The sequence below is a fragment of the Plecotus auritus genome (assembly GCF_963455305.1).
Source record: "Plecotus auritus genome assembly, chromosome: 9".
Taxonomy (NCBI): Eukaryota; Metazoa; Chordata; class Mammalia; order Chiroptera; family Vespertilionidae; genus Plecotus; species Plecotus auritus.
The window spans coordinates 110,458,813-110,481,413 of record NC_137783.1 but is presented as its reverse complement, the minus strand read 5'-3'; the positions used below and the strand labels follow the sequence as shown (position 1 = coordinate 110,481,413).

General features: G+C 39.2%; 1 protein-coding gene across 2 annotated transcripts in view; it reads right to left on the bottom strand.

The window, feature by feature from the left end:
• Positions 1-22,601, bottom strand: part of RAB6A (RAB6A, member RAS oncogene family) — a 52,690-nt gene that overhangs the window by 4,291 nt on the left and 25,798 nt on the right. The window contains exons 3-7 of one of the 2 annotated variants that reach the window (XM_080641508.1): positions 19,921-19,974; positions 18,272-18,377; positions 16,312-16,423; positions 11,031-11,124; positions 302-368 (exon numbers count right to left, since the gene is read on the bottom strand). In XM_080641508.1, the coding sequence (XP_080497634.1) occupies positions 302-368; positions 11,031-11,124; positions 16,312-16,423; positions 18,272-18,377; positions 19,921-19,974 (433 nt within the window). Of the gene's footprint in view, positions 1-301; positions 369-11,030; positions 11,125-16,311; positions 16,424-18,271; positions 18,378-18,430; positions 18,537-19,920; positions 19,975-22,601 lie in introns of both variants that reach the window. The other variant, XM_080641509.1, reaches the window with a different exon arrangement.

The window sequence follows — 22,601 nt, the reverse complement described above, 5'->3', positions numbered from 1 at the left end:
CTCGTAGGCGGTGAGTGGCTGGGGTGGCAGGTGGCAGGTGGCGGGGCCAGGCTCCCAGGCGCTGAGGGAGAAAGAGCAAATAGCAATATTAAAATATTTCTTCTAATTATTTTCCTTTCAATGTGCACGAATCTGTGCACCGGGCCACTAGTTTTGCTATAAAAAAAATCATAGCTTCTATGCTCTTCAACCATCTATTTCTGACTGTAAAAGGCAATAGCATAATATTCCTTAGCCAACCAAGTGGAGCTGTCAAGACTAGTGATAACAACAACATTCTCCGATGAAAGAGAAAGGATACTGTCTTCTCTGCTTCTGTCCTGTGTGCTTTCCATTCCAGGCAAAGCTGCTGCAACACGTCGGAAGAGCTGTGGAAAAGAGAGAAATTGTGATAATTGGCAGGGAAAATTTAACAAATGGCATCAAGTAAAGGTGGATGACTACTGAATGCTGTGTTCAAGGATATGGCTTCTAGGTCATTCCTTACCATAATGAAAGCATTTTAAAATACCTATTTAGTCCAGCCAGCGTGGCTCAGTGGTTGAACGTCGACCTATGAACCAGGAGGTCTTGGTTCAATTCTTGGTCAGGGCACAGGCCTGGGTTGCGGGCTCACTGCCCAGTTGGGGGCAGGGAGGAGGCAACCGATCAATGATTCTCTCTAATCATTGATGTTTCTATCTTTCTCTCTCCCTTTCTTCCTCTCTAAAAATAAAAAAATATTTTTAAAAAACATACTGCACAAAGCTGAAAATCCTGGGTAAGAAGAAATTGTTTTGTGAAATATTACAAACAAATCACAGACATAAAAATTTAATCCATTTTCTATGACAAAGATTTTTTATCTATAGTTTTTAACTGATGTATTTTAAAAATTTAGTGCTCTTTCAAAATATTTCAATTAAATTAAAAGAATCAATGTCACTAACCTGTACTCAACTCAGGACATCTCAAATTGAGTCAAGAAAATGCTTTACAAAAGCCAAGTTCTATCCTTACAGAAATATATATACATAGGAGTTTAAGTTGTTTTAAATAATCATTAAAGAAAAACCCATTTCTTAAATGGCAATGATATACTACTAACAGAGGCGTATGCTATATCAGTATAAAGTATGGGTCAGTACAGTTGGTAATATTTTTTTAAATCTTCAAACTAGTATTTATTGAGTATCCACTTTCTATAGGCATTCTGAAGCATCCTTGCCAGGACATTTTCTTTCTGGAAAAGGGGTATTAATTCCACCCTGACCTCGAGCTGTATGGTATATTACTTGTAATTTCTAGAGAGAAATAGGCATATTTAAATTGCAGTGAAAGCTATGAGAATTAGCTCTGGAGACGATGACAAGCTCAATATAGGCTCTCCATAGAAATTTTCAAGTTGAATATTTTGAGCTATAATTTCAGATGTTTAATTTAAAGGAGTGAATTGGAGAAGGAGACCTCAAAGTAAAATCACTATTGCTATCAGTTCTTACCATTATTATAAAATTAACCAAATACTTCTAAATTAAAAATTTTTTTTTTACTGATTTTAGAGAAAGGAAAGGAAACAGAGAGAAACATTGGTTTGTTGTTCCACTTACTTATGCATTCTTTGGTTGGTTCTTGTTTGTGCCCTGATCGGGATCAAACCTGTAATTTTGGCATATTAGAGCAATGCTCTAACCAACTGAAGAACCTAGCCAGGGCTTAACCAAGTATTTTATAAGCAAGAAGAAATTCCATCCTTCAAAGAGCAAGCTAAGCTAATCAGTCCCACCAACTTACAGAAAAATTGCAATTATGAAAATAAACTTTGTAAGGGTAAGGAGTATTTTTGTTGTTGTTAATCCTCACCTGAGGATATTTTTCCATTGATTTTTAGAGAGAGTGGAAAGGAGGGGACGAGACAGAGAGCAAAACATTGATGTGAGAGAGACACATTGATTGTCTCCCACACTCGCCCTGACCAGGACCCGGATGAAGCCTGCAACCAAGGTACCTGTCCTTTACCAGAATCGAACCCAGACCCTTCAGTCCTCGGACCGACGCTCTATCCACTGAGCCACACCAGGAAGGGCAGGTAAAGAGTATTTTATTTTTAAATTAAAAAAAAGTTATATATATTTTTTTATTTCAGAGACAAAGGGCGAGGGAGAGAGAGATAGAAATGATGAGAATCTGAAAACCTATTTGAAAAAACAACGAGAGAAAACTTCCCCTACCTAGTGAAAGAAATAGACTTACAAGTCCAGGAAGCGCAGAGAACCCGAAACAAGAGGAATCCAAAGAGGACCACACCAAGACACATCATAAGTAAAATGCCAAGAGCAAAAGACAAAGAGAGAATCTTAAAAGCAGCAAGAGAAAAACAGTTAGTTGCCTACAAGGCAGTACCTATACGACTGTCAGCTGATTTCTCAACAGAAACTATGCAGGCCAGAAGGGAGTGGCAAGAAATATTCAAAGTGATGAATAGCAAGAACCTACAACCAAGATTACTCTACCCAGCAAAGCTATCATTTAGAATTGAAGGTCAGATAAAGAGCTTCACAGATAAGAAAAAGCTAAAGGAGTTCATCACCACCAAACCAGTATTATATGAAATGCTGAAGGGTATTCTTTAAGAAGAGGAAGAAGAAAAAGAGAATTTTGTTTGGGGTTCTCTGCGCTTCCTGGACTTGTAAGTCTATTTCTTTCACCAGGTAGGGTAAGTTTTCTGTCATTATTTCTTCAAATAGGTTTTCAAATTCTTGCTCTCTCTCTTCTTCTGGCATCCCGATAATTTGGATGTTGGTACGCTTGAAGTTGTCCCAGACTCCTTACACTATCTTCATATTTTTTTATTCTTTTTTCTTTTCCAGTTGGGTGTTTTTTTGCTTTTTCATATTTTAAATCTTTGACTTGATTCTTGTAATCCTCTAGTCTGCTGTTGGATCTCTGTATATTATTCTTTATTTCAGTCAGTATATGCTTAATTTCTAGTTGGTCCTTTTTCATATCCTCGAGGGTCTCACTAAATTTATCGGTGGTTTCTAGAAGATTCTTGAATAACCTTATAACCGTGGTTTTGAACTCTATATCCCGTCGTTTGCTTTCCTCCATTTCTGTCATTTGTGACCTGTTTCTTTGTTTCTGCATTTTGGCTGCTTCCCTGTGTTTATAGAGTGGCTTTGTGTGCTAGGTGTCCTATAGGGCCCAGTGGCTTAGCCTCCCGTTACCCGAGGTGGACACTCTTGGTGCACCCCTTTGTGGGCTGTGTGCACAGTCTTGTTGTAGTTAAGCCTTGATTGTTGTTGGTATCACTGGGAGAAATTGACCTCCAGGCCAACTGGCTGTGAAGATCAGTTGTGTCTAAAATGGGAGAATTTCTGTGCTGGAGACACCCTTATGGGGCAAGACACCCTTATGGGGCTTTGGTGCTCACTGAGTGTGCCCCGAGTGTGTCCCTTATGGATCTGAGGAGTTGTAATCTGGATGGTCCTACTCTGACCACTGGGTACAATGGCTCTTGGGTCTCCAAGGAGGTGCAAATTTAGCCTCTGCCTGAGGCCACCCAGCAGGAGCTACAGAGAGATCTGCAGATTCCTCTTCTTTGTTTGGGGTTTGGAGGTGCCCATATGAGGCCCAGCTGTGAAGCAATGCAAGCTGCTATGGAGCCTTGGGTCTTCTTTTGGAAGTTCTGCAGCTCTCTGACCCAGCTGCAGTTTGTTAGGTAAATTTATTTATTTATTTATTTTTTAAAATATATTTTATTGATATTTTACAGAGAGGAAGGGAGAGGGATAGAGAGTTAGAAACATCGATGAGAGAGAAACATCGATCAGCTGCCTCCTGCACACCTCCCACTGGGGATGTGCCTGCAACCAACGTACATGCCCTTCACCGGAATCGAACCTGGGACCCCTCAGTCCGCAGGCCGACGCTCTATCCACTGAGCCAAACCGGTTTCGGCTGTTAGGTAAATTTAGATTGCAAAGGGCCAGGCCACTCATACGCAAAAGCCTCTGCGCATAGCTTGAGTGGGGTTGTAAATTGGGTTCGGCAGGGTCTCAGGGAATCAACAGCGTGGAGCAAACAGCAATGACTGACCAGCAGCCCTGCCCTAAGAGGCCCCCGGGTCTCAGTGTCCCGTGGTAATCGCTGCAAGCACTTCTGAGAGAAAGCCGCCCTCGTGTTCCGGCCTGATGCTAGACAGTCCAATTTCTCCCTGTATGAGTCTGGGTCCCCAGAGTCTCACCCAGAACTGGAGTTCAGAGCAGTTGGGAGCTTGTGTCTCCCTCCTGATTAAAAAAAAAAAAAAAAAAAAAAAAAAAAAGACAACCGCATACTCAGTCGCCAGCCCCTTTCCTTGCGCACGCGCATGCCTCTGTACCTCTGCATTTTACTTCCGCACCTCCTCTGAGTCTCCGTGTGCTTTTCTCTTTCCTTCTAGTTGTAGAATTTCCACTCAGTCAGCCTTCCTGTTGTTCTGGATGATGTCTGTTTTGTCTTTTAGTTGTAGTTTTGAAGTGGTTGTGCGAGGCAGCAAGTTCAGGTGTTTACCTATGCCACCATCTTGGTTTCTCCAGCACTTATTTATGTAATGTGCTTGCTTGGTAAGAAGGCAATAAAGAAATGTTTTATTTTTTATTATTTAAAAATATATTTTTAGCCAAAACCGGTTTGGCTCAGTGGATAGAGCGTCGGCCTGCGGACTGGAGGGTCCCGGGTTTGATTCCGGTCAAGGGCATGTACCTTGGTTGCGGGCACATCCCCAGTGGGAGGTGTGCAGGAGGCAGCTGATCGATGTTTCTCTCTCATCGATGTTTCTAGCTCTCTATCCCTCTTCCTTCCTCTCTGTAGAATATCAATAAAATATATTTAAAAAATATATATATATATATATATTTTTATTGATTTTAGGGAGGAAGGGAGAGGGAAAGAAAGATAAAAACATCAATGATGAGAGAGAATCATTGATCGGCTACTTCCTGCATGCCCTCTACTGGGACCTAGCCCGCAACCTGGGCATGTGCCCTTGACCAGAATCAAAACGGGGACCCTTCAGTCTGCAGGCTGATGCTCTATCCATTGAACCAAACTGGCTAGGGCTAAAGAAATGTTTTAAAGTTAATATTTATGGCCTAATATTTATACAGTGTATGCTGATTGGTCTTGTATTATATGTTAATTTCTCTTCTCCTTGAAATATCCCCTATCTTCCATCTATTCAAATCAAATATACTCCTCCAGGGTTTTAGGTCAGATTTTGGCATTTTTAAATAAAGCCTATCTTGATCATCTTAACTATATGTGATCTTACTCATTTATTCAAAATACTTCTTCATCCCACCATTCATTTTACATTGCAACAAATACTATGGATCTTACTGTCTGTAGCATTTGCTAGGCATATCATATATTACCTACCCTTTACTGCATAGTTTTTATGAGAATGTGACTCTAATGCTCAACAGTATCATAAATTTTTTAAAAATAAAAAAAACATATTTTATGCAATTTTATATTCTGCAAAGAACCTAGAGTGGTCTTGAATATTGAAGGTACTTGATACCTGTGGATTAAGGTACATAATAAAAGTACAAGATTAAGACCTACTATAAGTCGAGAACTTTGGTAGACCTGGGATATGATGCTGTGGGAACAACACCACTGCTACCAATGATTCAAGTACATACGCTATCTCAGGAGGTATAAGATAATATTCACACACACTCACACTCACACACTCTCACATGCAGCTCTACTTTGACTATGTACACAAGTTTTCACTGACCTATTAGCACTGAAGCCCTTCTGCTATCACTAATTTCTCAAAAGGCCTTCCCCTCGCCAAAACCGGTTTGGCTCAGTGGATAGAGCGTCAGCCTGCGGACTGAAAGGTCCCAGGTTCGATTCCGGTCAAGGGCATGTACCTTGGTTGCGGGCACATCCCCAGTAGGAGGTGTGCAAGAGGCAGCTGATCGATGTTTCTCTCTCATCGATGTTTCTGACTATCTATCACTCTTCCTTCCTCTCTGTAAAAAATCAATAAAATATATATTTAAAAAAAAAAAAAAGGCCTTCCCTTTCTTTCAAACAGATATTTTTCTTCTGATAAGCGTTGATGATTTAAGAAATTAAAGATCAAGGAGTGTTTCTGTTCCTTTTCTTTTAAAAGTATTTTTTTATTGATTTCAGAGAGGAAGAGAGATGAGAGAGAATCAATGATGACAGAGAATCACTGATTGGCTGCCTCCTACATGCCCCCTACTGGGGATTGAGTCTGCAACCTGGGCATGTGTCCTGACCAGGAATGGAACCCATGATCCCCTGGTTCATAGGTCGATGCTCAACCACTGAGCTACACCGGATGGGTCATACACTTAATATTTCATTTGAAGAATATACTAATTCTCAGGCCTTGGCTGGTGTGGCAGAGTAAGTATTCATCACATGACAGAAATATATTCTATATGATTAATCACTGAAGTTAAAGGAAGATTTTAACCTCTTGTTTAAATGTGCTTACTAACGTAAGATTTAAAAAAATATTTTAATTGACATTTTTAAAGAGAGAGGAAGGGAGAGGGAGAGAGAGATAAAACATTGATGTGAGAGTGAAACTTTGATCAGCTACCTCCTGCACACCCCTAACCAGGGATCAAGCCTGCAATCTGGGCATGTGCCCTGACTGGGAATCAAACCAGCAACCTTTTGGTGCACTAGATGATGCCCAACCAACTGAGCTACACAGGCCAGGGCTTAAACATAATATTTTAATTCTTTTTCTTTATTTGTTTGATTGTATTTTTGTTAATCCTTACCCAAGGATATTTTTTCCATTGATTTTTCAAAAAGATGGAAGGAAGAGAGGAAGGGGGAAGGAGGGAGGGAAAGAGAGAGAGAGAGACATCAATATAAAGCTCATCATTTGGTTGTTTCCCACACACACACCCCAACCAGGGCCCGGGATTGAACCTGCGACCTAGGTACATGCCCTTGACAGGGAATTGAACCCAAGACCCTTCCATCAGTAAGCTGATGCCCTAACCACTGAGAAAAACCGGCCAGGGCAAAATTTTAATTCTTTTTTTGCTGACAAAGCATAGGTCTCTAAACATTGAAATAAATTTCTAATATACTGTGATACTTCCTATAAAATAAAAAGGGTATGTGTGAGTTAAGAAGGAATCTACAAAAAATTAAAATTTGAAAACAGTAATTTAGGTCATATTAATATTTATTTATTTATTTATTTATTTCATATATTTTATTGATTTTTTACAGAGAGGAAGGGAGAGGGATAGAGAGTTAGAAACATCGATGAGAGAGAAACATCGATCAGCTGCCTCTTGCACACCTCCCACTGGGGATGTGCCCGCAACCAAGGTACATGCCCTTGACCGGAATCGAACCCGTGACCCTTCAGTCCGCAGGCCAACGCTCTATCCACTGAGCCAAACCAGCTAGGGCAATATTAATATTTAAAAGATAATAAAATCAAGTCCCAAAATAATCAGAAACTTCAGCAAAATCACATGTTCAGACACAGCATCTACATTAAGCAGAAATAATAACGTAGCAAATGGGTTTTGAATTCAGGATGAGATTGTTTAAGTCTCTCTTCACTATCACTGGCTAGCTATATCTGTCTGTAGGGTCAGGCTCTTAGGAAAAATTATATGTCTAGTGATAACATGATTTAAAATCAAATTGTGCTGATGACTGCACAATGCTGTAAATTCACTAGAAATAACAGAACTGTACATTTAAAACAAGTGAATTGTATAGTATGTAAATTACACTTAAGGCTGTTAAGGAGTTATCTAAATTTAGAAGGAATTAAATGTCATGATGATGATTTTAGAGCTTTCAAACTATGAGGCTACTTAGGATTAGGATTAGGATTAGGATTAGGATTAGGATTAGGGGGACACAGCAATCTTTGCTTTAGACATTAACCCAGATAGAAATATGTCCCATGGAAAGGCCATACTCTGACATACAATAAACTGGTTCAAATCCTTATTAATATGTCTATAATAGAGAAAACTAGATGAAGCTACCTACTGCTTTGTCCTAGAACAGTAACATATGATAATATTGTGGTAACTTCTATTACTCAAATTCTTTGTCAATGGCTCCTATAGGCTCAGTTACTTATCACGTGGCTAAATTCCATACACATTGATACATTCTAGGAATATACAATTCTGATAGAAGGGATAATTTCAATATAATGTGGTAAGTTCTTTGATGGAAGAGGTAATTTCAACATAATGTGGTAAGTTCTATGACAGGGCTCAGGTGTCTGTAAAAACACAGAAGAGAGTCATTTATCACTAAAATAGCCTGGAGGTATGGTAGAGAATTTCATAGAAAATATCTCTGAAGAACAGACTCCTAAACTGAAACTTAAAAGGATGAGTAGGTATCAGGAAGGAAGAAAATGAGTATTCTAAGCAAAAAGAAAAATAGCATAAACAAAGACAGGGAGCCATGAAAGAGTATGCTATGGAGAAGTATAGTGACAATTCAGTATTACTTACCCACTAGAGACCCAGTGCACGAAAATTTGTGCACTCGTGGGGGCGGGTCCCTCAGCCTGGCCTGCGCCCTCTTGCAGACCGGGACCCCTTGGGGGATGTCCACCTGCTTAGGCCCTCTCCCCAGGGGATCAGGCCTAAGCTGTCAGTCAGATATCCCTTTGGCAGCCCGGGAGCCCTCAGGGGATGTCCACCTGCCGGCTTAGGCCTGCTGCTCCTGGGGGTATCGGGCCTAAGCTGGCAGTCAGACATCCCTCTGGCAGCATGGGAGCCCTTGGGGGATGTCCGACATCTTTAGCACTGCAGCCGAGGTGGAAGAGGTTCCCGCCACCGCCACTGCACTGGCCAGGCATGAGCCAGATTCTGGCTGAGCGGGGCTCCCCTGTGGAAGTTCACTGACCACCAGGGGGCAGCTCCTGTGTCGAGCATCTGCCCCCTGGTGGTCAGTGCGCATCATAGCAACTGGCCATTCCCAGTCGTTCTGCTATTAAGGTCAATTTGCATATTACCCTTTTATTATATAGGATGTTTAAAGGCAAGGAGAGATGGGAAATAAAGTGTCCAAAATGAAAACAATATAGACAATTTTTCATAAAGCTCTACGTATTCATTTTAAAGGATTTTACTTTAACCCCCTACTGATCACCTAGAATAAAAAAATAATAATTTAGCCCTGGCCAGGGTTGCTCAGTTGGTTGGAACGCCTTCCCATACATTGAAGGCTCTTGGGTTCAATTCCCGGTCAGGGCAATACCCAGGTTGAGAGTTCTATCCCCAGTTGGGGTGCATATGGGAGGCAACTGATCAATGTTTCTCTCTCAGATCGATGTTTCTCTAAAAAAAAATAAAAAAATCCTTGGTGAGAATAAATAATAACTGTAATAATTTATTGGTCTGTAAATACTATAAATCTTCAACTACTACTCTACATTATACATAGCCCTGAAGAATTAAGCAGGTTTTTTTGAATATTTCATCTTTTAGAAAAGTTTGATAATGTGAGGTCCCCAGATATTTTCCTGCCCATCGCCCCCGCCCAAACACTCCTTTTATAATCACTGTTAACACACCAGTAGTTTAAGAATAAAGTAAGTACGATGTACTTTCATCACAATAAGCAAGATAGCATTCCTGACAGCAATATTTGCTTTCTTTTATCATAATCTTACTATCAAACTCTAAAATAAGAAATGTTACCTTGAAACAATGCAGTAGGGAAGTAGTGAGAGGATGGTGAGTTTACAACCTTGCAATCACACAATGTTGCTATCATAATAAAGTACTTTTCCTGTGCATGATTTGAAAAGTTTGGTAAGTCTTTTTCTCTTTGTTCAAAAACTAGCCACATATTTATGTTTTTCACTGTTTAATAAACTAGTTCATGAGGCCTACTGTTGCTAATGGAAAGAAAACCTTACACTAGAGAATACTCACACAATCTATACTAATAAAAGTGTAATATGCAAATTGGTCAGGACACCCTCACAGTAACAACTGAACAGCAGACTGCATGGGGCAACAAGGCCGGCAGGGGCGTTAGTGAGGTACGACCAAACAACTGAACAGCAGGCTGCATGGGGTGACCAGGCCGGCAGGGGAATTAGTGAGGGATGACCAAACAACTGAACAGCAGGCTGCATGGGGCGACCAGGCCAGGGGGGGGGGGGGGGGGGCAGTGAGGTGCGACCAAATGACTGAACAGCAGGCTGCGTGGGGTGACCAGGCTGGCAGGGGGGGCAACTGGGGGCGACCAGGCTGGCAGTTGAGGGCAACCAGGCCGGGGGGGGGGGGGGGGGGGGGCAGGGCAGTGAGGGGCAACCAGGCCAGCAGAAGGGGGCAGTTGGGGTGGACCAGGATGGCGGGGGGGGGGGGGGGCAGTAAGGGGCGATCAGGACGGCAGCGGGGGCAGTTAGGGTCAACCAGGCCAGCAGGCAGAGGTGGTTAGGGGTGATCAGGCTGGCGGGGAGGGGGGCAGTGAGGGGCAACCAGGTCGGCAGAGAGGGGCAGTTGGGAGCGACCAGGCCGGCGGGGGCGGGGGGGGCAGTTAGGGGCAATCAGGCCAGCAGGCAGAGGTGGTTAGGGGTGATCAGGCTGGCGGGGGGGGGGACGACAGTGAGGGGCAACCAGGCCGGCAGAGGGGGGCAGTTGGGGGCGACCAGGCCGGCTGGGGGGGCAGTTAGGGGCAATCAGGCCAGCAGGCAGAGGTGGTGAGGGGTGATCAGGCTGGCAGGGGGGGCGGGGCAGTTAGGGCGATCAGGCAGGCAGGCGAGCAGTTAGGAGCCAGCGGTCCCGGATTGTGAGAGGGATGTCCGACTGCCAGTTTAGGCCCGATCCCCGGGATTGGGCCTAAACTGGCAGTTAAGACATCCCGCAACGGGTCCCGGATTGGAAAAGGTGCAGGCTGGGATGAGGGGACCCCCTTTCCCCGGCCCATGCACTAATTTTGTGCACCCGGCCTCTAGTTATTTAATAATATGTGTTTTCAATTTGGTAAATACTCCAAAGAACACTTACCTGCTTTACATTGTATCCTGCTTTTGCACTAGTTTCAATAAACATAACATTCAGCTCTTTGGCTTTCCTCTCTCCCTCCTCAATTGATACTTGCCTGTAGAAAAATAAAAAAAACCAAATTCTTCATTTTGAAAGATGATATTATCAAGATTAGAAACAAAGTTCTAAAATAACTTTTCTTGATATGGGTGCTGGTTACACAGACAAGACTAATTTGAAAATTCAAGCTGCTGTACATTTAAAATTTGTGCACTTGTATGTGTATGTTATACCAAGACATTTTTTTAATGATTTGCTTTTTTACTTGGCTGAGCACATCCTATAACTTTATTTTTTTAAACTTAATAGCCTGCTATTTTCTCTTAATATTAGACCCTAAGTATTTAATCTTGTGATTAAAAACTTCGTGTAAAGCCGAAACCGGTTTGGCTCAGTGGATAGAGCGTTGGCCTGCAGACTGAAGGGTCCCAGGTTCGATTCCGGTCAAGGGCACGTACCTTGGTTGTGGGCACATCCCCAGTAGGAGGTGTGCAGGAGGCAGCTGATGGATGTTTCTCTCTCATTGATGTTTCTAACTCTATTCCTCTCCCTTCCTCTCTGTAAAATATCAATAAAATACATTTTTAATATAAAAAAATAAAAAAAACTTCGTGTAAAATAATTTTTTATGGCTAAACCATTTGTCAATTTGCTACTATAATTTATTTTTTATCTATTTTATTTTTTAATTTTTGGTAACCCTCACCTGGGGATATTTTTCCATTGATTTTTTTTTTTTAAGGGAGAGTGGAAGAGGGGAAGACAGAGAGAAACATTGATGTGAGAGACACACATTGATTGGTTGCCTCCTGCATGAGCCTGGGCCAGGGCCCAGGCCAGGATCCAGGCCAGAAAGGCACCTGCAACCAAGGTACGTGCCCTTGACCAGAATCAAACCCAGGATCCTTTGGTCCACAGGCTGATGCTCTATCCATTGAGCAAAACTGGCTAGGGCAATTTTCTACTATAATTTATATAACCATTCCCAAACTGTTAAAATGTAAGTTGGTTTCAAATTCTACACTAATGTGAAAAATGTTGCTCTAAACATCTTTGTGCTTACTACTTTGTGCACTGTGGATCATTTCCGGAGGCTAGATTTTGTGAATATCTGCAAGTGAAAAAGCGAGTCAAAAGACATGTATGTTGGCCCTGGCCAGTGTTTCTCAATGGTTAGGATGTAGGCCCATGCACCAAAGGGTTGTGGGTTTGATTACCTGGTTTGCAGTTTCGATCCCTGGCCCCAGGCAGTTTGTGTGCATGAGGCAACCAATCAATGTGTCTCTCTCTCACATCATTGTGTGTGTCTCCCCCCTGCTACCCTCCACCTCCATTCCTTCCACTCTTTTTAAAAATCAATGGGGGGAAAATATCCTAGGGTGAGGTTAAAAAAAAAACCACACATTGCCCTAACCGGTTTGGCTCAGTGGATAGAACGTCGGCCTGCGGACTGAAAGGTCCCAGGTTCGATTCCGGTCAAGGGCATGTACCTTGGTTGCGGGCACATCCCCAGTAGGAGGTGTGCAGGAGGCAGCTGATCGATGTTTCTCTCTCATCGATGTTTCTAACTCTCTATCCCTCTCCCTTCCTCTCTGTAAAAAATCAGTAAAATATATATTTAAAAAAAAAACCACACATTTATGTTGAAGTCTCTTGATACACAGTTTAATACCTATTTTAGAGGATATTTTGTGATGTATTATAATTAGCAGTGTCTCAAATTGTAAGCTCTTCAAGTATAAGATTATCTTATCTTGGTGTTCCAAGTGCCTAGCTGGCAACATAGGTGTTTAGCTCTATAAATTTGTGTGTGTATATAAATTTTAAATAACACACTTTTTCTTAACAATTTGAAAGTTGACAATCTAATAAACCTTTAGCCTTGAATGCTTTAGCAGTGTGGATTTCCTAAAAATAATTGTCAGCCCAGCAGGCATGGCTCAATGGTTGAACAGGAGGTCACGGTTCAATTCCCAGTCAGGACACATGCCCAGATAGTGGGTTCGATCCCCAGTGTAAGGTGTGCAGGAGGCAGCCGATCAATGATTCTCTCTCATCACTGATGTTTCTATCTCTCTCTCCCTCTCCCTTCCTCTCTGAAATCAACAAAAATATATTTTTAAAAAATAATAATTCTGTCAGGTGCCCTCAAACTTACTCTTGGACCTCTTTCCTATCTACAATTAGTCCCCCTGGTGATTCCACATAGTCTCATGGTTTAAAGTACCATCTATATGCTGATGACTCCCAAACTTACATATCTATCTTAGACCATGCTCTGAACTCTAGACTCATATATCCAACTGCCTACCTACATCTAATAAGATATTAGGATATCGCCCTAACCGGTTTGGCTCAGTGGATAGAGCGTCAGCCTGCGGACTGAAGGGTCCCAGGTTCGATTCCGGTCAAGGGCATGTACCTGGGTTGCGGGCACATCCCCAGTAGGGGGCATGCAGGAGGCAGCTGATTGATGTTTCTCTCTCATCGATGTTTCTAACTCTCTATCCCTCTCTCTTCCTCTCTGTAAAAAATCAATAAAATATATTTTTTAAAAAAGATATTAGGATATCTAATAACCATTATAAACTTAAAATGACCAAAACTGAAGTTATATTACATTCCAAAGCACCTCTTTATGCAGTCTTTCCTATCTCAATTAATGACAGTTACTCAGACCAAAAATATAGGTGTCATCCTTCTCCTCTCAGACCCCATATTCCATCCATCAGCATGTATTCCATCCATTGTATCAATATATCCTGAAAGTTCTATCTTCAAACTATATCTGAATTTGACCAATGATCACCAGACAAGGTTTGCCCTACATGACCTGGCCTTCATTATTCTGTGTGTGTTTTTTAACCTCATTGTCTATTATTCTTTCCATCATTCTTTTTACCAGCTATATAGGCCTCCTTGCTGTTCCTCAAAAAAGCTAAGTGTAGCCCTAACTGGTTTGGCTCAGTGGATAGAGCATTGGCCTGCGGACTGAAAGGTCCCAGGTTCGATTCCGGTCAAGGGCATGTACCTTGGTTGCGGGCACATCCACAGTGGAAGTTGTTCAGGAGGCAGCTGATCGATGTTTCTCTCTCATTGATGTTTCTAACTCTCTATCCCTCTCCCTTCCTCTCTGTAAAAAAAATCAATAAAATATATTAAAAAAAAAAAAAAAAAAAAAAAGCTAAGTGTAGTCCCAATTTAGGGATCTTGCATTTTCTGAGCCATCTGCCTCGGGGCTTTTCCGCCTTAAAATATCTGCATAGTTAACTTCCTTAGCGTCTTTAATCAAAAGTCACCAGTCATTCTCTCAGTGAGATCTTCTACTGCTATGCCATTTAATATTTCAAACTCACCCTTGACATTTCATATTCCCTTTCCCTGCTTTATTTCGTCTGGCTCACTCTCTGAAATAAAAACTCCGTGAAGACTTATCTTTTTTGTTCACTACTCTACCCTAGAGTATCATCCTCTGAAACATAAGTGATATTTAATAAATACTTCTTGAATGATTATTAGTCTGTAAACCCTACATGTGAAGGATTCCAGACAAAAACCATTTTTAGTTGTAGAACTGTAAGTCACCCTAATAAAATGGTTGAATGTTAGCTATAGCAATGATCCCAATTGTGGTTTGATTTTGTCACAATCACCTAAGGAAAACTCTCTAAAATACATTTCCAAGGGCCCTATTTTAGACTAACATAGTACCGAGAAATAGGGTTAAAACCGCCCAAATTTAAAAAGTTGACCATGATCCTTTATAGCCAGAATCTTAAAAGAGGTTCTAATAAGCCATATTTATCAGGGTTGAAACATTTGGGGATCACTGGGCTATAAAAAACAGAGAGTACTGAACATCTAGGTGCTTAAATTGAGACATTGAAAGATACATTCTAGCCTTTCCTTCATGTTTTTACCCCCAAAAAGGTAATTCTCAAAGAAAGTGACATTTAACTTTTCATAAAGAATAGATTAGCCCTATCCGTTTTGGCTCAGTGAATACAGAATCGGCCGGTGGACTGAAGGGTCCAGGGTTCGAGTCCAGTCAAGGGCACTTACCTCGGTTGCAAGCTCGATCCCCAGCCCCGGTCGGGGCACATACGGGAGGCAACCAATCTATGTCTCTCCCTCACATCAATGTTTTTCTCTCTGTCTCTCCCCCTCCCTTCTACTCTCTTTGAAAATCAATGGAAAAATGTCCAGTGGTAAGAATTAAAAAAAGATGAAAACATACTTTGAATTTACTTTTAAATTATTATAATTTTTTTGTCACTGTACTGACAATTCCAAATGAAGTACCTTGGCCAGCAATATAGTGGATTTCTTTGCAACATTTTAATAGCACAAGTTTATTACCTGCATTTCAATATCCGACTCATGAACAAATAATAAATAAATAGTAAAAGCTTCTACTATTAAGTAAAATGGTGAAGACTATTTAAAGCAGAAAGAATATCAAGATCACTTAGGAATGCTAAAAGCAGATATTGAAGCTATGGGTTTGACAGTGAATGTTAATACATTTTGCATCCTGTGACTTGAATATGGCTTTCCTCATTTGACTATGGTATCACAATCAAGCTATTCAGTTCAACTACACAATCTGGCTCAACCATACAACTTAAAAAAGAAAAAAAACCACACCACTGAATTATAATGAATATTTATAAGAAGACTACCAAAAGAGTGTGTATTTAGTTATTATTAATAATTTTTTAAAATATATTTTTATTGATTTCAGAAAGGGAGAGGGAGAGAGAGATATAAAAATCAATGATGAGAGAGAATCACTGTTCAGCTGCCTCCTGCACACCCCCTACTGAGGATGGAGCCTGCAACCCAGGCATGTGCCCCTGACCAGACTTGAACCCGGGACCTTTCAGTCCGCAGGCTGACCCTGTATCCACTGAGCCAAACCGGCTAGCGGAAACATTTTGTTCCTTAACAGAACACTGCTCATATTTATGAGGCCTAAAAAATGCAAAGTTTAGCTTTATGTGTAAACAAATCTTGCACAAGAGTTACTTATACATGGGCTTTTATAAAACAAAAATACTCATTTTCCTTTAAGGGCTGAGTTTAACGTTTTATATTTTAGGTTCCCACACTGAAGAAAAAGGGGATATAAACTTAAGGATTTAATATGTTATTTTAAAAACAATTCTTCATAACATTAAAAGTAACAGACTACTTAACAAATAAACCAAATATTTCATATACATACAAAATCACTCCATACCTCTTATCAGCAAGATCTGTTTTATTTCCTACTAGCATGATGATAACATCACTTCCTCTTTCTGTTCTGACATCATCAATCCATTTTGTAGTTTGCTGGAATGAGTTAACATCTGGTATAAAAGGGTGGATAGAGACATCATTGTTATTATAAATGCCTCCCCACGTGATGGACCAAAAAATAAAGAAAAAAAGTAAACAAAGGAAGGAAGGGAGGGAGGGAGGGAGGGAGGGAGGGAGGGAAAAAAAGCCCTGGAAATTGGAAGGAGGCTGGCACATTAGGACCCACTTTTAATGTGCCTGTAACATAACTCCATTTTATCTGAGTATAACTGTCAATAGTCTAAACAAATCACAAATATAAAATCCTCAAGGTTCCTTTTATAGTGGTTTAAATGTTGAACACAACTAAATGAGTGCAATGTACTATATGTAATTGAAAAATAATTTTTAATATAAGGACAGCTATGGCAGATAATATGGTGTTACATTGCCACAATGTTTTTTTTTTTTATTACTTACACATACCAAACATGACAAAGAAAGCATCTCCAAAAGTATGTCAGCCAGTAAGACCCAACACATCCAGAAAATTTGGAAAGCCTTTAAATAGCTTTCAACACCACTCTATTTGCATTGCTTATTCAGTTTGTGATCACTTTAACTTGAAGTTTGTTTAATGCACCAGAATCACTTAAAAAAAAATCCATCTTTTCTAGCACTAGATTCTAAGTAGAATACTCCAATATTTTTTATAGTAGCTAAAGAAAATAGTTTACTAATATTTTAACCTCATGTGCACAATTTTTAAAGAAAAATACATACGGTTCACTTGATCTGGTTAAAGTAAGCACAAACATTTTAAAGCTGCAAAACTTGTCAATGCACAATAATGAACATACAGTTTTTTAAACAAGTAGCAACCCAAAGTAAAGCTTCAAGAAAAGACGGCATATAGCACCTAACCAAAAAAAAAAAAAAAAAGTCTCTGAATGCAAACTTGTAATTTATAATTCTGCTATTGCAATTTATTAAGTAGATATGACTTCTGGTTGAGCAGATATGCAAAAATGTATGAGAATATTATTACTCGCTCAAATCAATAGTTTGTTGCTATGTTTTTGAAGGCCTCAGATGTAGTACTGATTTTTCTATAAGTTATGGACCACTAGATGGAATGATGCTTAATATTGCCTAATATATTTTAAAAAACAATTTACAAAGATAATTTTAATCAGAGAATATTTCCTTATCAGTCACCCATGCTCCATGGAACATTTAAAGTCACATAAAATTCTAAAGGCAATATTCAGTTTCTAGGGAAAAGAAAAAGGAAGAACATTACTTTAGTCTCCTATTTATTTTCTTGGGGAGAAATGAAAGTGTAATTTGTTAGCAACAAAGCAAGTCAGTCAATCATAGAATCCAGATATTCAAATGAAAATGATTAATAGAAGATTGCACATTGTGTTTTCTCTGCCTTCCTCTATAGAGAAAGAATGGCTGTAAGGGGAAAGCAGGGAAAAGTAGGCTAGCAAAAGTTTTTAATAGCCTCAACAGAAGCCTTGGAAGATTAGGAAAACTTGGCAGGAGGCTTAAATGCAGATTTACTTTATTTTAGAGAAGTCTGAGATCAAGTTAAATAAAAAAGAAGATGTTCTTCCAACCATAATTATGATGTGAATTAGGGATAATAGGATATTAAGAAAGCCTTGGAGAGGATTCATAATTGAACCCAAAGGAAAATTTTCAGGACAAAAAATTTGGCACAGTAGAAATAAAGGGTATTGGTACAAATACCAAGCAAATATTTCTGACCTAGACAATCTGTGAAAAGGTTTGCTATGATTAAACTCATTTTTGCATGCCAGTATTGAAAACAAGCACAAGACAAGAACATGCATACAGCTAAGCTACAGGTTGAAAGAAGATTAGAAATGCATAATTCCCCCCCCACTCACTTGTGATATCATAAACAACAACTGCCACAGTGGAGTCACGAATGTAGCTAGGAATCAAGCTCCTGAACCGCTCTTGACCTGCTGTGTCCCATAATTGCAATCGTACCTAACAACAAAATCAGTCAAACAAGCAAGGTCAACCCATTGCAAAATACCTACTTGTGATATCGTAAACTACTACGGCTGCAGCAGAATCACGGATGTAACTGGGAATGAGGCTACGGAAACGTTCCTGACCCGCAGTATCCCACAGCTGCAGCCTGATCTGTGGGATGGGAAAAAATGAATAAAAAAAAAAAAAAAAGCAAAAAAAAAACTCATACTAAAAATAAAAAAAGTAATAATGTTTTTTAAAGGGGGTAGAAAGGAGGTAAAACAAAGACTCATGCAAAAGGTTGCAGGGGATATGAGGAATGAAAACACAAAACTTTCCTTTTCCAAAAGACAGTAATATAAAAATGTATCTGAAGATACATGACTTAAAAATGGCAATGGCAAATTCTTCACAGAATCAGAAATACAGCTTCCTTCTTCCCCCACCTCCACCCCCTCTCTATAACCTCTCTTTGAATCCTATGCCTTCTGGATAGAAATAGTAGACTTTGTTCATGTTCAAATAGTAAGCATAAAAGGGAAAAGTCAATGAGCAGCCCAGGCTATCACAGAAAAGGAATTAATGCTTCTCAGAAAGCCTCTCTGAAGCTAAAATGTGTCTCTTTTCTATTGGGTCTGGAACACTCTGAAATTGGGTCTCTGACTACTGTGCTTATGTTTCTCCCACACACTTCTTCCCAGAACACTGTATATAATCTAACAAAAAAGAGGAGTATCTTTTTGCAACCCTACATAAAAATTTTACTTTCTTACTTTTTCACATTTGAGGAAAAAAGCCTGAAAACAGGCTTAAGTTCTTTTACCATTATAAAGCTGTTTCTAAGCTTTCAAATTTTAAGAAATGGCATGCTATATATTAAAACATAAAAGAGAATATCCCAAAGAAAACACACACTTATAAGAAATAGCATTAGATATAAAATGTTTTGGGGTATAGATCCCAAAATATTGCATTTAAGACAGTCACTGTTTAGGTGATAGAAATCTCTTCAAGAGATAGTGGACTTAAAATACAGAATTTACATTGTACTTAAAGGGAACATTCCTAAAGATGGAAGACAAATCCAACAAATAAATACACATTCTTTCTATTTAAAATTTGATATATTAACCATTTTCTATTCACTTTGGTATACATATTCTGACAAATATAACCTTGAAGTTCACAAGTTTTGTCAAATTCAAATGAAATCTTTGAGTGCATTCAAAAGGTCTTTAGCAGCTTTAAATATCTCAATGCTATATTTGTTACCATTTTTCATTTTCGTCAGGATGACGAATTCTGTTTAACAAGCCTAGGGCCTTCAGGGTTTTATAAATAACTTGGCTTTCTCTCATTTTTGGATTTCACTTGGGGTTAAGAAGTCAGAGTGCTAAGACCTACGCAATGTGTAATAAGTTTTTCTCAAGACCTGTAAATTAACTTTGGCAAGTTTGCTAAGTACTTTCTATGGTGATAATCATTGATTATAGCTTGATCACCGTTTTCTATCCTAGAGTGTTGAAGAAAATTGCACATGGAAAACATTACTCACTGTTCGATCTTCCAAGTACATTGTTTTTGATAAAAAATCAATACCAATTGTTGCCTGTAAACCAAACCAAAACAAAGAAGTTAAATAATAATAATAGTTTAATGGCAGTTAGCAGTTTAGGGTTCAAATGGGAATTCTGATTTTGGTAGAAATAATGAATAAACATAAACACATTGTAGTCAAGTAAGAATGAACAAAATTTTCAGTGATAATGGTTTCTTCCACTTATTTAGTACTTGCTGTGTATTGGGGATTCTTTTAGGCTCTTCAGATGATCATCTCTAACCCTCATAAATCTCTACAAGGTAGCTATTATTAGCCCTGTTTTTCTCATTGTATAGATAACAATATTCGAGTTCCGAGAAGTTAAATAACTTATCTAAGGACACAAAACTTGTGTTGTAGAGTTGGGAGTAAAAGCTCTTTCTAATATATGCTTATTAGATATATATCTTAACCACTTTTTTTTTATTAAAAAGACTTTATTTTGAGTAGTTTTAAGTTCACAGCAAAACTGAAAGGAAGATATACTCCCAAAATATGCACAGCATCCTCTATTATCAACATTACCGACCAGAATGTTACATTTGTTGTAACTGATGAACTTACATTGACACTGATATATTTTTAAAGATAGGTTTTATTTTTAAACTAGAGGCCCGATGCATGAAGATTCGTGTGCGAATAGGCCTTCCTTTCCCTGGCTGCCAGCACCGCCTTCGCTCCAGCCAGAGCTGCCTTTTCGTTCCGGCCCAGAGCCGCCTTTCCGCCTTCCCACGCTGCCCAGAGGCCCGGAGCGGCTGGGGTGGTGAGGAACGCCTTCGTTGTTGCCATGGCAATGACACAAGCATCCAACCCCACCCCCGGCTGCTCAGCGCCTGCATATGAAAATTAACCTGCCATCTTTGTTGGGTAAATTTGCATACTCACTCCTGATTGGCTGGTGGGCATCACGAAGGTACGGTCAATTTGCATCTTACTCTTTTATTAGTGTAGATGGTGGCAAAATATATGTATCATAAAATTTGACATATTAACCATTTTCAAGTATAGCATTCAAAATGGCATTAATTACATTCATTGTCAATACTGTCTATTTCCAAAACTTTCCATCATCCCAAACAGAAACTCTGTACCCATTAAGCAATAACATTTTACAGTATATCCATTCATCTATTGATGAACAATTGGGTTGTTTCCACTTTTTGGCTATTGTGAATTCCTTCAATTATCCTTGGTTTATATCTAGGAGTGGAATTGCTGGGTCATATGGTAATTGTATTTAACTTTGTGAGAAAATGTCAGACTTTTCCACAGTGGCTGCACTATTTTAAATTATATCCTAGTAGGTGTGAAGTGGAATCTTATTGTGGTTTTGATTTGCAGTTCTCTAATGACTATTGATGTTGAGAATGTTTTCATGTGTTATCCGCTATTTGTATACCCTCTCTGAAGTAATGCCTATTGAAGTCGCTCACCCATTTAAAATGAGTTTGTCATTTTTATTATGATTTGTAGGAGTTCTTTATATAGTATTCTAAATTTTAAATACTTACTAGACATGTAACTTTCAAATATTTCCTCCCATTCTGTAGGTTGGGCCCAGTACACCTTTATGGAAAATCCATTGTCAATAGATACATGGATTTTCTTATGGACTCTCAAATATATTTCATATAGGTCTATATGTCTTTCCTTGTGCTGGTACCACATTATTTTGATTATTGTGGCTTTGAATTAAGTTTTAAAATCTGGGTGTATTAATTCTCCAACTTTTCTTTTTCAAGACTGTTTGGCTACTGCAAATCAGGATTGGCTCTTTAATTTCTACAAAAAATGATGGCAAAATTTTTTATAGGAATTGCACTGAATCTATAGATTGCTTTGGGTAGTTACTACTGACATCTTAACAATATTAAGTTTTCCAATCCATTTACTTGTGACGTCTTTCCATTTATTTAGGTCTTTAATATTTTGAGCAGTGTTTTATAGATTTCAGTTACACAGAGACTTTTATTAAAAAACACACACACAAAGAAGTTTCCTCCTTTATCTTAAACTATGTGTCTATGTATTTCAATTATGTTTCTTAATTTAGGGCTTAAGTACATGTAAGCAAAGTACTAATTCCATTTTATGACATTCCAACTGAGAATGGATATATGGTGGGATAACAGGTTGATAAACTTGAACTTACTGTGCAAGAGTATCTACATGACAAACCTGAAGAATGTATAGGAATGAGATATGGCTACATTTAAGAAACCTCATCAGGAGAATCTCATCTACTCACTATGGTAGAAGCAGCTAATTTCCCACACAAATATCCATCTTCCCTTTCTTCCTTAATAACACAAACATTTATTTAAATCCATACTTTTTCCATCAAAAAAACTATATTTTCCAGTCTTCTCTGAGTTTCAAATAAATGGGGCTCTCTGAGTTGGCAGTGTACCCTTGGTTTTGTCTTACTTCTCCTTCCTGCCTGGATTGTGGATAACAGAACTCTAGGAAACATTCAATAATCATGAGGCAAACTTCAATATGAAAGTCATATTAGATCTGTTTGTTTAAACAGAAAATTAGGAGGAGTCTTGGTCCCAGATGATCATGGAGCTGCCACACACTTCCTGAACTACCCTACCTCTAGAATTATTTTACATGAAAAAAAAAAAATTCTC